Below are 15,157 nucleotides of genomic sequence, written 5' to 3'. Positions count from 1 at the left end.
CGAAAGGATTTCTAAAGCAGCTCAATTCTCATGAGATATCGGGAGTATAATCACACCTTTTTTGGAAAATAAAAAGGGCTAAACTTATCGTCGACAGATTTTGGAAGATCCATACGGCCAATGTACAAATCGCATCAACATTGATTGCATGGACTCTCACATGGAAAGTACTCCGATTTTTCGTTCGGAAAATAAAAGATTTTTGAGGGATCACGCCACGGGATCATCACTCCACTCATCGGCTGCCTCGTTTGGCTGCTACCAACCATAGAGTCCACCGCGCAGGCGGCAGGCGAGCGCCGCACCACGGCTCACGAGTTGGGCACTTGGGCGCAGGCACCAGCCAACCAGGTGGTGTGGCCCACAGGGAGCCGCGAGAGGGTTCTCCGGCCCGGGTCAACAAAACCCGACGGCGCGGAGCAGCCCGGCGCTTCACACACCTCGCGCGCACAGTCACCGTCTCGCCTCGCAGTCGCCCGACTAGCACACACCCGTCCCCATCTCTCCCGGTCGCGCTCCCCTCCGCCGCCCGCCGCGTCCGGCCGCGGCAACCCGATCTGCGTCAATCACCATGGTGAGCTCGCCCTCCCTCGGTTCTCTGCCGTCGCGTATTCGGTCGGTTCTTTTTTCCCTGTCCCTTGAAGAATAAGAGCAGGGATGGGAAACGCTTGCTCGGCTTGGCTAGAACAATCCGCGTTTTCTCTCGCAGATCAGCGTGCGATTCGATCCTCGCTCCCTCTAAACGTCGAGTTGTCGTACTCTGTCGCTGATCCGTCCACGGCTGGACGGCACCTTTGGTGAATATTGTAATGCGTATGTAGTGAATGCTGTAATGCGTATGTAGAATCTAGGTTCTGTGTGCCTGTGTGGTGTATATAATTTTTTTTTTGGTGCTGAGAAGATTTTAGAAGGTTCGGCCAGAAGAATCTGGTCTGGATTTTTAGAAGGATCCAGTTTCTGCAATTTATTTATTGGCAAGGTATCATGTGTAAACCAACAACCTCTGTAAACTTGGAAACTACCGATCAGCACCACTAGATGCTGATTCAATAGATGAGGTGAGAATTTTTTGCGCTTAAGCCCCCCACCCGCCGGCCTTTTTTTTTGCGCTTAAGCCCCCTCACCCCATCCATTGGATCAGCATCTAGTGATCCTAATTGGTAGTTTGCACAGGTTGGTTGGTTTGCACCTGATACGTTGCCTTATTTATTTCTGGCAGCCTCTACCTTTCTGTCCCTTGTTTATGTTTATTATAGGCATGATTCTTATTCCGTGAGTATCAAAGGAATCCAGGTTACAATTCAAAGGTCAGGACACTTATTTTACGGGTAGAGAGTGGTTTCATCTTTGTGGGAACGTTGCATAAAGATCCACGTAAAAGTTATACATCAATGCCATGTGTATTCCTATGCATTCAGAGGGTGTTCGGCTGGCTGGCTGGCTGGTTGCCGGCTGGCCAGCCACCTCACAAAAACACTATTCATGTCCTGCCAGAACAGTATTTTTCTCTCACAACAATCAGCCGGAACAGTATTTTTCAGTCCTGCCGAACAGGCCCTCAGTTAGTCATCTACGCTCTTCAGAATTTTCTTTAGTTCAAACGTTGCCTTTTATGTCATGCTTTCTGTGTTCTTCCCATTCAAGGTTCAGAGAATTGGCGGCAAGTGGTAATAGGTCAGTAATTTCTGGCTCGCAAAATGCCAGGTTTGGCCGTTTGGGATACCGACTAGCCACGTGTTGGTTTTTCATATCATGAATCACGTATGCTGGCCAGCTGGTGTAGGATAAGTTTTGCATCATGTTTGCATGCAAACATATGATTCATAGCTATTATTGTTTTTTTATTGACAAGTTGATTTGCTTGGGCTTTTTTTGGGCTAGCCATTCTAATAGTCGTATATGATAGAACAATTTCATGATTTATGAAGATTTTTATTTGTCTCTCTATGACACTTTCCAGAGGTGATGGAGAGTACTAATTCGCCATGCTTTAATTAGGACTCCGTTATACTCTGAACTTGAAACTTGTTTCTGATAAGATGGAACGGTTACAGGTTCATTTTTGGCAGCACCAAAGAAAAGCTGTGGGCTCGATGTTCTTATTTCTCATAAGAGTTTGCAGTATATTTCTTCTAAGCTTTTAACAACGAATCTAAACTTGGTTAGGCTTTCAAATTCTAAGTTTCAGTAGCATACCAATTATTATCTTTTAGGAAAATGGAAATTGTATTGCCTTGACCAAGCAAATAGAAGAAACCTCTGATTTTCAAAATGATAGGACAGATCTGAGCAAATCTGCCAATGGCGCTGTAGGGCTTTGTACATCAGTTATCCTTTTTCTGAAGTAACTGAAATACAGGGTGTGTAACATATTTGTTTAAGTTACTGTTCCCTGTGCCATGTTAATTTGTATTTCAGTTCCTTGGCACTGCACTGACCAAACGCAGTGTTTCTTTCTATCATATCTTTGGACATGTTCTTGTCACATCATGTGGAATGATTTTTTTAATGATTCTGAACAGACTACCTTAAGGCTTCTTGCTGATAGGAAGATAGCACGTTTTGAGAAGAATATCACAAAGAGGGGCTCTGTTCCTGAGACAGTCAAGATGGCAAATGATTATCCTGTTGGGCCTATTCTTCTTGGGTTCTTTGTCTTCGTTGTTGTTGGATCATGTAAGTCCTTATGTTTCTGATGTTTTGTGGTTGATTGTCTTCCTGGATACTCTTTTGCCTTTAACAGTTGAGTGCATCTGCTGTCTGCCATCCTACCAAATCAGCTCGGAACCATCTGTTCCAATATTTCAATCATCATCAATCGTAAGTTCCTAACACAGTTTCTTGTCAGTTGTTATTTGTATTACAGTAACATGCTTATTATTTTGAAGGGTAATACTTTATGTGCCTTGGCCAGCTAAATTATGATAAACGACTAGTGGGCAGCGTTTCTTTTCAAAGTAATTAGCGCTTCTGTGCTTTGAATTTTGATTTTGGAAGTTTGCATGATTCAACCTAAAATGGTCTCATGGTTTACTCTAGATGTATTGGCTGAAAACCATAGGCATTAGTTGTTCCACTCTGATAACGACTTACAGTAGAATAGAGAAGAAGAAAAAATTGCGGGGGCAAGGGTTTTATGTCACCATAGTTATATACTTCCTCACTCTAATATGATGACTTCCAGAGAATTGTCAGTTTCATGTAGCCTGATCAGTATCTTACCCTTTTGTTAGAAGCATATTTATGGACTATTTGAATTTGCGGCTGAGTTGTTTACTCTCTTCATGCAGCTCTCTTTCAGATCATCAAGACAGCATCAAACGCTGGTCTATTCTGAGGAGAATTGGTCGTTTACTTATAGTCCCTCGTTAAAGTCGAGGAACAGGGTTGACATATGCAGTTTGTCAAACTATACAAGTGTATGGCGTAGCTGGTACTCTATAATGTCGCCTTTTTAATGTTGTACCGTGGAGAGTTTTAAGTTATAATAGACTCTCCATATATATGTAATGGAAGTGCTAATTTTAATCACTTGGCTGACAGGAAAGATGTTTAAGTAATCCCTAATACATATGGAGTAAAGTTATAGTTCGTGTTAAATATTTTTATGCTCAAATTGTCGTAGCATTGGGGGTACCGTACTCTTTAATTTATCGACTAATCTGGTAATCTTACCCAAAATTTCATCTTGGGTTTGCTCCCAGCTCATGAGAGCTTAGTATGGTCTGCATTCTGAATTTGTGTTTGTTATTATTTATATCGTAGGGTCAACCTCAAAGAACGGTTTGCCTAGCAGCAGACTTGCATTGCGACTTTCATTGCGTAGGTACAATTAATCTGGGCTTCGTAGGCAGCTTTGACTTTGCACGTGTTCGAAAGAACATTGTCAGTATAAATACAGTGCTCCATCTATTCTAAAATATCTTTCACTTTGGTTTTATTTTAAATCAAACTAATCTAACTTGTATTAAGTTTTTTAAACAATACATTAACATTTCTAATGCAAATATTTGATGTAGATGCTGGGTGTATTTTCTCTCTGTAAATTTAGTTGAAGTTGAGAAATTTTGAGTTTCTGACTAAAGACAAATACAAAGTGTACTGTAATGTGGAAGACAGACTAAAGGCCCTACGATAGTTACGTCCTCTCTGCGGCATGCTGCATGCACATTTTGTAGCAACAACTAAAACTCAGCAAGAATCGACGTGCACATGATCACTGTGAGAAACGATGTTGAGCACATGAGCTTGATCCACAACTCTCCTAGTAAAAGGCGAATATTGCGTCCTGGTCTCCTGGCAACATAATAATAGTGATCCACAACCCTGTTCGCTTGAACTTATCAGCCGTACCGCTCACAACAAATCAGCATCAGCATCGGCATTAGCTGTTTTTCAGCCAGCCGAATAGAGCGATGAAAGGGAGTTCAGATGCCCTAGTCTGTAAAATTTTGGCGCACCGAGGTTCCAGAGCCTGACCAGACTGACGATTTGTTCGCCCGTAACTCGGATACCTGTTACGGTGTTACCCCCGATGCCCTGATCAACAAATTGTCGAGAGTTTCTTGGGCGTGGTTTATGCTACCTCCTGCCGATCAATCTTGCAAACCCTAGTTCTTCATATTTGCAGCCAAGGCTCATAGAGTGACGCTGAAGGTCAATTAGAGTCGGGCAATTTGCAACTACCTTCAGAAAATGGAGAGTTGATCATTGTGGAGACTGGAGAGATTGTTTCGCAGCCAAAGCCAGGTAATTTTCATCTTGGGATCCAACAATCTTCATGAGGTACATGGTTCCCCCTTCCCTGTCTTTTGTTCTTCTGCATCTGCTGGTTCCTTTCTACGTTTGTGGAAAACGCCAATCAGAACTGCATCGCTTTCATCAGAACAATATGCAGGCTACCGGATTATTAGAGATATGGAAGTAGTCGCACTGCGTTCGATCAGCAGTTGCAGTTACAATCTCCTTCAAGATACCATCATGCAACTTCATACACTCGCTTCTTGTTCTTGATCCATCGCCTCACATGAACTCACGGTATGCAGAATGCCTGGCAAAAGTAGCACCAGAGACGGGCGTTCCCCAGATGCAGTGAAGCCCATGAGGCGTCTTCTTCTCAAAAAGTACCCCTTCGCCACCGCCGTGCTTTCGTCGGCCATTCCTCTCTTCTTGGGCTACGGTGAGTATCATATCAACTCATACAAGGCTGTAACGAACTCAGATTGAAATTCTGAATTTTGATACGATGATATCTGACTGAAACAAATGGTCTCATAACCCCAAAGCAGCGAATTTAATTTGTTTGTGCTATCTCATTTCATCTTGTTTTGATGCAGACCTCGCCGTCGTTTACAACAAGATCGTCAGGGCGCAGGGCAACCTGAAGCTCCTGGCGTGCACCGTCGCGCTTTCCTCTAGCCTCGGCATGATCGCGGCCGTGGGAGCGCAACGCCTCATCGGAGACCGCCGAACCGTGCTCCTCTCCGCCGCCGTGCTCTGCGCCGGCGCGATCGCCCGGGGCCTCGCCACCGGCTTGGCGCCCTTCACGGCCGGCGTCTTCGTCAACGGCGTCGGGATAGGCCTGGCGCTCACGGTCGTCCCAGCCTACGCCGCGGATCTCAGTCCATCCTCTGCGCGCCGCGTGCTCGCCGCGCACCCTGACGGATTAGTGTACCTCGGCTGCATCCTGGGGTCGGTCGTCTACTCCATGGGATTCTTGAGGGTTCCTGCTCACCACGCGTGGCGGCTGACAGTTGCCATCGGTACAGCCGTTCCGGCGTTGCTCAGCTCCGTCGTCCTCTTCATGCCCGACACGCCCCGTTGGCTCGTGTCCTGGGACCGGGAAAACAAGGCCCGGACACTGGAAGAGGCCGAGCTCCGTCTGCTCGAGATAAAAATCGAGTGCGGCAAACCGCACGATGGCTCGGACGAGCCGCTGGCGGTGACTAAACGATGCCGGTGGTGGAGGGAGGAGCTTGGGATCTTGAGGGAGCTCCTGGTGCGCCCCACAGAGCCTCTTCGCCGTGCGGTCCTCACCGCGCTTGTCGCCAAGGTCATCCAGCAGGCGTCCAGCATCGGGTCCATTCTCCAGTACGTGCAGCGCGCATTCCGCGACGTCGGCGTCTCGTCCAGGGCGGCGCTGGCGGTGTTCGTGTTCGTGTTCGTGTTCGTGGTGTCCTTCCCTATGTCGCTTGTGCTCGTGGAGATCGGCTGGCTGCTGGTGAGAGCGCTCGCCCGCAGCTGCCGCCTGGGCAGGCGCGTGCCGGCGGGCACGGTGACCCCGCGGCAGGAGCAGCTGAAGTGGGTGAGAGGCCTGTCCGCGACAATGCTTCTCTCGCTGATGGCGCTGGTGTGGATCGCGCTCGGGCCTGCGCCGTGGGCGGCGGACGCGTCGTCACGCGGCTGCCTTCGGTGGCTGCGGGCAGCGGTGGCGGTGGTGAAAGATTCTGTCATCTCGGCGATCTAGTCAAGCTTCGTAAGGTTTTATTGTGTTCCCCCAGTGTACGGCTACTTGGTCTTGTGTGCCATTTGATCATCGTCCTCGTCATTTTGTTCTCATGTGGTCGTCTTCTTGCCGCGAAGGTGTGGGTGCGTTCTAACGCAGGCAGTTTCATGGATCAAAACCCATCTACTGCCTTGTTTGTATGCATATATATTCGTCTCAATCTACGTGAAGTGAATTGGGGTGGAATTAAACTAAATTCTATTCCACTCCAATACATTTTGATTGAGCATGCATCCAAATAGAGCAGCTGTACTGCTGTACGGAGCAAGCACGCGCGGCTGCCGGGCATCCGCAGCGGCACGGCCGCCGAGCGATGCAGCAACACTTGCAGCCGCAGGGCACAGATGGCACGCTGCGCGGTCATATGGCGTTGGTTCGCGGCGCTGGCACGGCGCGCAGGCCGCGCGGCCGCCGGCTGGCCTGGCTCATGGGCGGCGATGGCCGCTGGCACGGAGCTGCAGAAAGGTGGCACGAGCATGGAGCGCGAGAGGCAATGGCCACGCGACGCACGAGCACTGCACGGCACGTGCGACTGGATGCCTTCGGGGCCAAGCAGCGGGGGTGCACGAGCGGCCAGAGTGCGGGGTCGGCCGGCGTGGTGCGGCAGAACGGAAGAAGGATCGTGCGAACTGCAGGCGGCGCACGGCTGGGCATGACCAAGGATGAGACGTGGAACCACAGCACGCGCCGAACGCAAAACCGCTCGCTTCCAGCGCCGAAATCATTTCCCACCGGAGAAACGATTTCTTCCTCTTTTCTTCTCTCTTCATTAAACAGAATGCCATATCAACTCTTTTCGATCATAGTATTTATTGCCATGAAAACCATCTCTAGTTTTAGGTTGGGTTTGCCATGCTGTGGTACTACTAGGACGAACAGGGGGGAATTTCTGTGTGCCATTATAAAAGATCGCAATGCCCTGTGTGTTTCTGGAAAAGTTTAGCGGTCTTCAGCGTCACTACTCTAACTTTTTCGTGTCCTTCATGCCACTTCCGTCAGTTTGGGCACTAACGTCGTCAAACTACAGGTATAAAAAGACAAAAATACCCTTAAGTCTAAATATGTTATTAATTTTTTTGAGCATCTTAACGACTTCAAATGAAAAAACTCAAAACTAGAAAGTTGTCGATCTCGTCGAGATCTATAATTTTCATATAAAAATTATTTTTTATTTAATTCCGTAAAAAAATATGATTTGATATGATTAATATATCTTAGAAAAATTATATTTTTTTTACGGAATTAAATAAAAATAATTTTTATATGAAAATTATAGATCTCAACGAGATCTACAACTTTCTAGTTTTGAGTTTTTTTTTTCATTTGAAGTCGTTAAGATGCTAAAAAAATTAATAACATATTTAGATTTAAGGGTATTTTCGTCTTTTCACACCTGCAGTTTGACGGCATTAGTGCCCAAACTGACCGAAGTGGCATGGAGGACACAAAAAAGTTAGAGTAGTGGCGCTGAAGACCGCTGAACTTTTCCAGAGACACACAAGGCATTGCGATCTTTTATAATGGCACACAGGGAATTCCCCCGACGAATAGCGTGCTTCGCCGGGGTGTTGAGCTTGTAATTTGTCCGTGTTAGTGCTGATATAAAATCGATAATGCTGAATCGGGCATCTGCTCCTCCACTCATTCCTATTCACTTGTTCCTTTTTCTATCGCTCCGCTCGCCTGCTGCCTGAGCATATGGCTGCTGCCCCTGTCAGGGCTGTGCTCGGCCGCCTCGGAGGCGCAGCCCTCGGCCGCGTGGCTGCCCTCTCCAAGTCACGCGGCAGCGGCCTCCCCGCCGCTCATGCAGCCGATACCTCCCTTCCGCGACATGCAGCCATTGCCATTGGCCTGCCACCTACAAGCGCCGTGCGTGTCGCTGCTTCCGGTGAATACCACACACCAACGAGCCTCTATTCTACCGAACAGCAAGGAGATGTTGCGTTGAAAACGTATGTAGCAAAAATATGTTTCAATTATTTTAGATGTTTCAGAGTTATGTTGCAAGTGTTTCATATGGATGTTGTAAAAATAGGGATGTTGCACATGTTGCAATGGTTGTATACGTATGTTGCAAGCGTCCGTTCCAAATGTTTTATCTGTTTTTTCAGACGTATGATGCAAGTGTGCTTATTTGGATGTTGCATATATTTCACACATATGTTGTAAGTTTTATCTGGATGTTTTATACGTTTTGCAATGGCTTTTTCAAGTGTTTTCATGTGTTTTTGCATGTGTTTCAGACGCATATTTTAAGTGTTTCATCTGTCTTCAGAAGCATGTTGCAAATGGTTCATCTGGATGTTTTAAAAGTAGATCAGATGTTGCTGCTAGAGACCCACCTGCCACAGCTACTGGGGCGCCACCGAGCGGGCACAGACGTCCGGGCAGGGGCAGGGGAAGTGGAAGGGGCACGAGCGGGCAGTCAGGCGATGAAAGCGATGTTCGGACGGTGTGGGCTCCACGAGGGCGCGTAAAATAAAATATATACGTGGGCGTCCGGGCTCTGGCACTTCCGATATAAAATTGAATTGGAACGCTTAGGATGGGTTGATTTGGGCAATTAGTACCGACGAAAACCAGGCCATACGGGGCTGTGGATATGCATCCCTATGGGAGAAAGTAAAATTCCTATGTATGTGTTGTTTGATATATTGCTCTGCACTTTGTGTATAAATTCCTATTGTTTTTAACATACATACACCTGCTCACATATAATTTGCCATTCACAGAATCACAAGTGCCAATGAGAGAATTTGATAGGCTAGACCAAGATCTTAAATTTGTCAAATTAATTCACCATATATTCACCTTCGACGACGGACATATCATCCTGGGAAGAAGAAAAATTTATAGTTTATTAAAAAGAAGCTAGTGTGCTGCTAGATCACGTTTTGTACTGCCCCATCTACAGCCATCACACAACAAATAGTGTAACATATGAATATATTTCAATCCAATAAGTAGAAACTAAAATATATCATTTCATCGTTTTTCAACCCCAACAACATAATCATTTCTAGTCATAACAAATTGAAATGTAATGACCAACAAATTAATAAAATACATAGTAACCCTAATGACCAACAAATAACTAACCCTAATGACACCTACAATAAACAAATAACCCTAATGACCAAAATAACTAGAAACCAAACTAACCTAACATGTTCATCACATATAACAGTTAAACAACAATGCACTCAATCATCCTAAGCCATACATTTTGCAAATGCAAACACAAATATACCAAATCACCAAACAACCATGATTCCAAATGATTAGGGACAATGTAAGCACATCTACGCGGATAGAATGGAGGAGGGGAGGGACCATTACCTCGAGGAACCTTCGGGAGCCGAGATCGTGGCACCGGGGGTCGATTTTGGGGGTTAGGGTTTGGTGGCGGCGCGGGGGAGAAGAGAAAGAGAGAGAGGCCGGCGGTTTCAGAATGAAGGGAGGAAGAAGAAGGGGCCTCGGCGCGGCCTAAAGGGTCCAGACCTCGGCGTTGAGTCGGGCCGCGCCGAGGTCTGGAGGCTCGGCGTTAAGTGACCCAACGCCGAGCTTCTGGGCCACCGTTCTTTGTTGGGCCGCCTGGGCCGCGCTCCGGATGGGGCCAGAGCTTGGCGCTGAGTCCGACCGCGCCGATGTTGGGTACTTGGCGTCGGCTGACACGACGCCGACGTCTCGGACCCACGCGCCAACGTGTCAACGACGACCCCGGTCTCCCGTGACGTGGCAGTACCTCGGCGTGGAGTGACACGACGCCGAGCCTCATATCTCGGCGTCATGTGCTAAGACGCCTAAAAATGGTCTATTTTTAAAAATTGTTTTTGCGTTGATATTTTTCTAAAAATTGTTTTCAAAAGAGACCAAAATACGAAAATTTCACCTTCCAGCTGCGGGTGCGCGCGCTGGGCTACGCGGTCGGCGTGGCGTGCAACCGCGTGACGAGCGGCGGCGTCTCCATGACCTTCCTGTCGCTGTCCAGCGCCATCACCATCGGCGGCAGCTTCTTTCTCTACGCCGGCATCGTCACTCTCTCGTGGGTGTTCTTCTTCACCTGTCTCCCGGAGACGCGCGGCCGGACGCTGGAGGAGATGGGAGAGCTGTTTGGCACGATTGACGCGGGCACCGAAGCAGATGACGCTTCTGCGAGACTCCTTGCGTCAGAGTTGACCACATGATACTCCTTTTTTGCTTTGGTTTGCCTGCACGTAAGTGTGCAATTATATGTAAAGTGTTCGTGAATGTACTTTATGGCTACAGTATATTCAAAAATAGAGTATGGCTTGAACCGTGTTATTTGAGGGTGGGGTGTGGCACGGTCTTTTGCTACGACACAGCACAATAATATTTTGGTCCTGCTGCGAGATGGATTGCATGGTGTGGCCCATATTTTGGGCCGTGCTTGTCCAACACATCACAAAAGTGGCACGTAAGTGTTTGGGCTAAAGTAAAGACTTGTTGTGTTATGCCAGCACGGCTCGACATACATCACATGTCTAAAAGTCACTATCCCAAATGCATGAACCATGATACGGCCGGCACGGCACAATCCAAGTCCACCTCTACTCAAAAGGAGGTTCGTGGGTCTGCACGCGGCCTGCTATTTCATCTCGGCCCAGGCACCAAATGGGTTGATGCTAATCATGCCTATGCCAGCTTGTCCCAACATGATTAATGGCCTGGCTCGATGTGACCCGTTAACCTTCCACCCTATATATGTTTTGCTCTTGCCGACCTTTCCTCCCTAACCATATCGCCATGCTCCCATCCTTGTAGCGGCGCAGGCGCTTCTGCTGTCCTGCATTGCCTCCTTGCTCCTCCTCTTCTATCAATCTCTCTTCTCATCCCTCTCTATCACTAGGTCTACACTGTCGGTCGTTGCAGTCGCTCTTTTTAGCCTTCTTTCCCGTATCCTCTCCTCCCCTGTCTTTTTCGGAAACATCTGGAACCTTCGGTTCAAAGCATATATTAGGGAAAAAATGAGAATTGACTAAGTTTATAAGGCAAAATGGGTCCAAAAAACATCTCTCGCCATCTTTACTCGTCGGTGGTGAGCCATGATCTAAACGTCGGATCCCTCCCCCTACACATAGTCTCCCTCTATTGTCGTAGATCTGTGGATCTTGTATATGAATGGTAACTTCATTGCTGCAGTCGTGCAAGTAAGCAAAACCCTAATCCTAACTCTTTCTTCGTCTTCTTCTCTGTCTTTAATGAGCAAGCTTAATAATAGAGGCAAATGTTTAGCTATTAGCCAAGCTATACAATAGTAGTATCTTATTTATCTATAAAAATTTAACACTTTTATATTGTTATTTTTAGCTATGTCCTATATTCCCTTTTCTAATCCTCCTCACTTTCACTTAATGTATGAGTCCACAACTGTATATGCTTTTCGTGCCCAGCTTGTTGCATATATGAGAGCCAAGCCCTCTTCTCTTCTCTCATCCATATCAGTATTTGCTTGGCTATAAGCCAATTCAGTGGCGGACCAGCTCGTGAGTCGAGCCTAGGCAAATCGTAGGGCGTCGATGAGACCATGTGTCTTGAAGCTTGCTACATACGGTGCTACAACAAAAACTCTAGCATGCACCGATGCTAGAGCTTGGGCAGACCTAGGTCCGCCATTGAGCCAATCATTATACTTGCTCTAACTCATCTAGGGTTAACTAGCTAGTTGGTAAATATTAAGTTAAATTTTTTGACTAGTCGATTTATTAGGCCTCATTTGAATAGGCTAGGACTAAAAATTAATTGGTTAACTATTACCCCTATACATTCAAACAGGAGGTCATTAACGCATGGTCATAGCAGACAAGCAGGCATTCATGTCCGTATACTCCCTGTGACTGCTGCAATGGACGGATTGGGTATAATATGAGCAGGCAAGTTTGGGTTTATTGTGGTCGATGTTAATAAATTTTAGATTTGCCATGTGCGCGCTCACTTTTAAAAGAAAGATGTCACTATTTATTTAGTGATAAATGGTTGCCTGGTGGGTACGCCGATGCGCTTGCGTATACATTTCGTGAAACAAATTATCGTGAAAATAAACTTCGCGGTCCAAGGCCACGTCCCTGTTGACCAGAATAGGGCCCAATGATCACATCTTCTACCAGACCCATTTCTCGTAATCCATATATACGGCGTTTCCTTCAACACAACACACCACCTTGTGTCCTTGTCTCTAATCGCTAATCAGAGACCACTGTTAATGATGGCTTCCGCCGAGCCCAGGAAGAAGAGCAACGTCAAGTATGCCTCCATGTGTGCCATCCTCGCCTCCATGGCCGTCATCATCGTTGGATATGGTACCCATGCATACGGCCCATATCTTTCGTTGTTTCCATTTTGCTTTCTATGAGTTTTGTAGGTGAAGTTTGTGTATGTGTATCCAACTATTTGCAGACATTGGGGTGATGAGTGGAGCAGCAATATACATCAAGAAGGACCTGAAGATCACGGACGTGCAGCTGGAGATAGTGATGGGCATCTTGAACATTTACTCGCTCATCGGGTCCTTTGCGGCAGGGCGGACGTCCGACTGGATTGGGCGCCGCTTCACTGTGGTCTTCGCCGCTGCCATCTTCTTCGCCGGCTCGCTGCTCATGGGTTTCGCCGTCAACTACGCCATGCTCATGGCGGGCCGGTTCGTGGCTGGCGTCGGGGTGGGCTACGCGATCATGATCGCGCCCGTTTACACCGCCGAGATCTCGCCGGCGGCAGTCCGCGGCTCCCTGACGTCCTTCCCGGAAGTGTTCATCAACTTCGGTATCCTGCTCGGTTACGTGTCGAACTTCGCGTTCGCTCGCCTTCCCCTCTACCTCGGCTGGCGCGTCATGCTCGGCATCGGCGCGGCGCCGTCCGCCCTGCTTGGGCTCATGGTGTTCGTCGTGCCCGAATCACCTAGGTGGCTCGTCATGAAGGGCCGCCTCGCGGACGCCAGAGCGGTGCTGGAGAAGACCACTGAGACGCCAGAGGAGGCCGCGGAACGCCTAGCCGACATCAAGGCTGCGGCTGGGATTCCCAAGGACCTCGACGGAGACGTGATCACCGTTCCCAAGGAGCGAAACGGTGGTGAGAAGCAGGTGTGGAAGGAGCTCATCGTATCCCCAACCCCGGCCATCCGACGCATACTGCTCTCGGCCGTCGGCCTCCACTTCTTCCAGCAGGCTTCTGGCACCGAATCCGTCGTCCTGTACAGCCCGCGCGTGTTCAAGAGCGCGGGAATCACCGACGACAACAAGCTCCTGGGCGTCACCTGCGCGGTGGGCGCCACCAAGACGCTCTTCATCCTGGTGGTTACGTTCCTGGTCGACAGAGTCGGCCGGCGGCCGCTCCTACTGAGCAGCGTGGGCGGCATGATCATCTCGCTCGTCGGCCTCGGGACGGGCCTCACCGTCGTGGGGCACCACCCGGACGCCAAGATCCCGTGGGCCGTCGCCCTGTGCATCCTGTCCGTCCTGGCCTACGTGTCGTTCTTCTCGATAGGGCTCGGGCCCATGGGGTCGGTTTACCCCTCGGAGATCTTCCCGCTGCGGGTGCGCGCGCTGGGCTTCGCGGTCGGCGTGGCCAGTAACCGCGTTACCAGCGGCGTGATCTCCATGACCTTCCTGTCCCTCTCCAAGGCCATCACCATCGGCGGCAGCTTCTTCCTCTACTCCGGCATCGCCGCGCTCGCGTGGGTTTTCTTCTTCACCTACCTCCCGGAGACTCGAGGTCAGACGTTGGAAGAAATGGGCAAGCTGTTCGGCATGGAAGACACGGACATGGCTGAAACAGAAAACACCGCTGCCAAGGAGAAAGTAGTGGAAATGCCCACGAGCTAGAAGGAAACCAAGAAACAGCTTCCGCAGCTTCAGTCTCACAGAGCCGAGCTATTCACCTCTCAGGTGCCGTGCTGCTGCAGCCTGCACGTAGGACAGTCCGACGGTGACGGCGAGGCCCAACCCGAGGACTCTTGTGCACGGTTTGATGGTTACAAGAACTTTCTTAATTCTTCTGCTCTTCTGTTTGTCCTGTTCGTCGTGTACTCGTTAATTCTTCTGCTCTTCTGTGTGGAGCGCGCGATGGTGTGAATTATTGGTGTCAGTGTCGCTTGTGCTTTACAGCCTGTTTGCCGTAGCTCCACGCAGCTTCAGATTCAAAAACAGCTTCGCTCTATATTTTTTTCGGCCAAACGGTTTTTGCTCCAGCAACTCCGACACAGATCTGCTTCACAAAAATGGTGGATCTATCCCCAGATCCATAGATTTCGTGGAGCACCTCAAGGGGTGTTCCACCAAATCCAAGTTTCGTGGAGTTGAGTGAAATTACCCACCGCTGCCACTGCTAAGTGAAAAATGACCGGTTCATTCTATTTTTTTCTTCTCGTTCTCCCGTCGCGAGTCTTCTTCACTGCGAGTTCGCGACCGGCCACCGCGCGCTGCCTGGCTGTGGGCGAGCCCGGCAGTGGCTCGCCGTCGGCCGCCCGCCCGCCCACCAGCGAGGTCGCGCTCGCCCGCCTAAGGCCCGCCCTCGCCACCCCGCCGGCGAGGCCGCGCTCGTCCGTCGGAGCCCCGCGCGGACACCCCCTGGCCGACCGCCGCCAGAGGCCGCACCAAAACCCCAAAACCATAGAAACGCGGGGGTGAAGAGTGAGAG

General features: G+C 48.9%; 2 protein-coding genes and 1 long non-coding RNA gene across 4 annotated transcripts; all 3 read left to right on the top strand.

Annotated features, from left to right (window-relative positions):
- Window positions 1-252: 252 nt before the first annotated feature.
- LOC136552608 (uncharacterized) lies at window positions 253-3,384 on the top strand. Of its 2 annotated transcripts, XR_010782849.1 has the most exons (4): window positions 253-574; window positions 2,523-2,627; window positions 2,744-2,820; window positions 3,291-3,350. It is a non-coding gene; the product is annotated as an uncharacterized lncRNA (long non-coding RNA). The 2 variants fall into 2 exon arrangements; XR_010782848.1 differs by lacking the exon at window positions 253-574 and having other exon boundaries at window positions 2,539-2,676; window positions 2,781-2,820; window positions 3,291-3,384.
- A 1,129-nt stretch (window positions 3,385-4,513) lies between these two features.
- Window positions 4,514-6,550, top strand: LOC136552607 (polyol transporter 5-like). Its single transcript, XM_066544168.1, has 3 exons — window positions 4,514-4,749; window positions 5,046-5,179; window positions 5,337-6,550. Exons 2-3 carry the CDS (start codon window positions 5,047-5,049, stop codon window positions 6,464-6,466), a joined length of 1,263 nt encoding a protein of 420 aa, XP_066400265.1. The 5' UTR covers window positions 4,514-4,749; window position 5,046; the 3' UTR covers window positions 6,467-6,550.
- A 6,142-nt stretch (window positions 6,551-12,692) lies between these two features.
- LOC136552606 (polyol transporter 5-like) lies at window positions 12,693-14,520 on the top strand. The gene is made up of 2 exons (XM_066544167.1): window positions 12,693-12,825; window positions 12,923-14,520. The coding sequence occupies exons 1-2, from the start codon at window positions 12,729-12,731 to the stop codon at window positions 14,341-14,343; spliced, it is 1,518 nt and encodes a 505-aa protein (XP_066400264.1). The 5' UTR covers window positions 12,693-12,728; the 3' UTR covers window positions 14,344-14,520.
- The last annotated feature ends 637 nt before the right edge of the window (window positions 14,521-15,157 follow it).

The sequence above is a fragment of the Miscanthus floridulus genome, chromosome 4, assembly GCF_019320115.1.
Source record: "Miscanthus floridulus cultivar M001 chromosome 4, ASM1932011v1, whole genome shotgun sequence".
Lineage (NCBI taxonomy): Eukaryota > Viridiplantae > Streptophyta > Magnoliopsida > Poales > Poaceae > Miscanthus > Miscanthus floridulus.
Note: the sequence above shows the minus strand (reverse complement) of the source record. Positions and strands in the feature narration are given on the sequence as shown.

Bases quoted from the DNA above. Each gene is read 5' to 3' on its own strand.
- LOC136552607 (XM_066544168.1), top strand. From the start codon at position 5,047: ATGCCTGGCAAAAGTAGCACCAGAGACGGGCGTTCCCCAGATGCAGTG. The intron at 5,180-5,336 runs GTGAGTATCATA...GTTTTGATGCAG, and splicing joins TCCTCTCTTCTTGGGCTACG to ACCTCGCCGTCGTTTACAAC.
- LOC136552606 (XM_066544167.1), top strand. From the start codon at position 12,729: ATGATGGCTTCCGCCGAGCCCAGGAAGAAGAGCAACGTCAAGTATGCC. The intron at 12,826-12,922 runs GTACCCATGCAT...AACTATTTGCAG, and splicing joins CGTCATCATCGTTGGATATG to ACATTGGGGTGATGAGTGGA.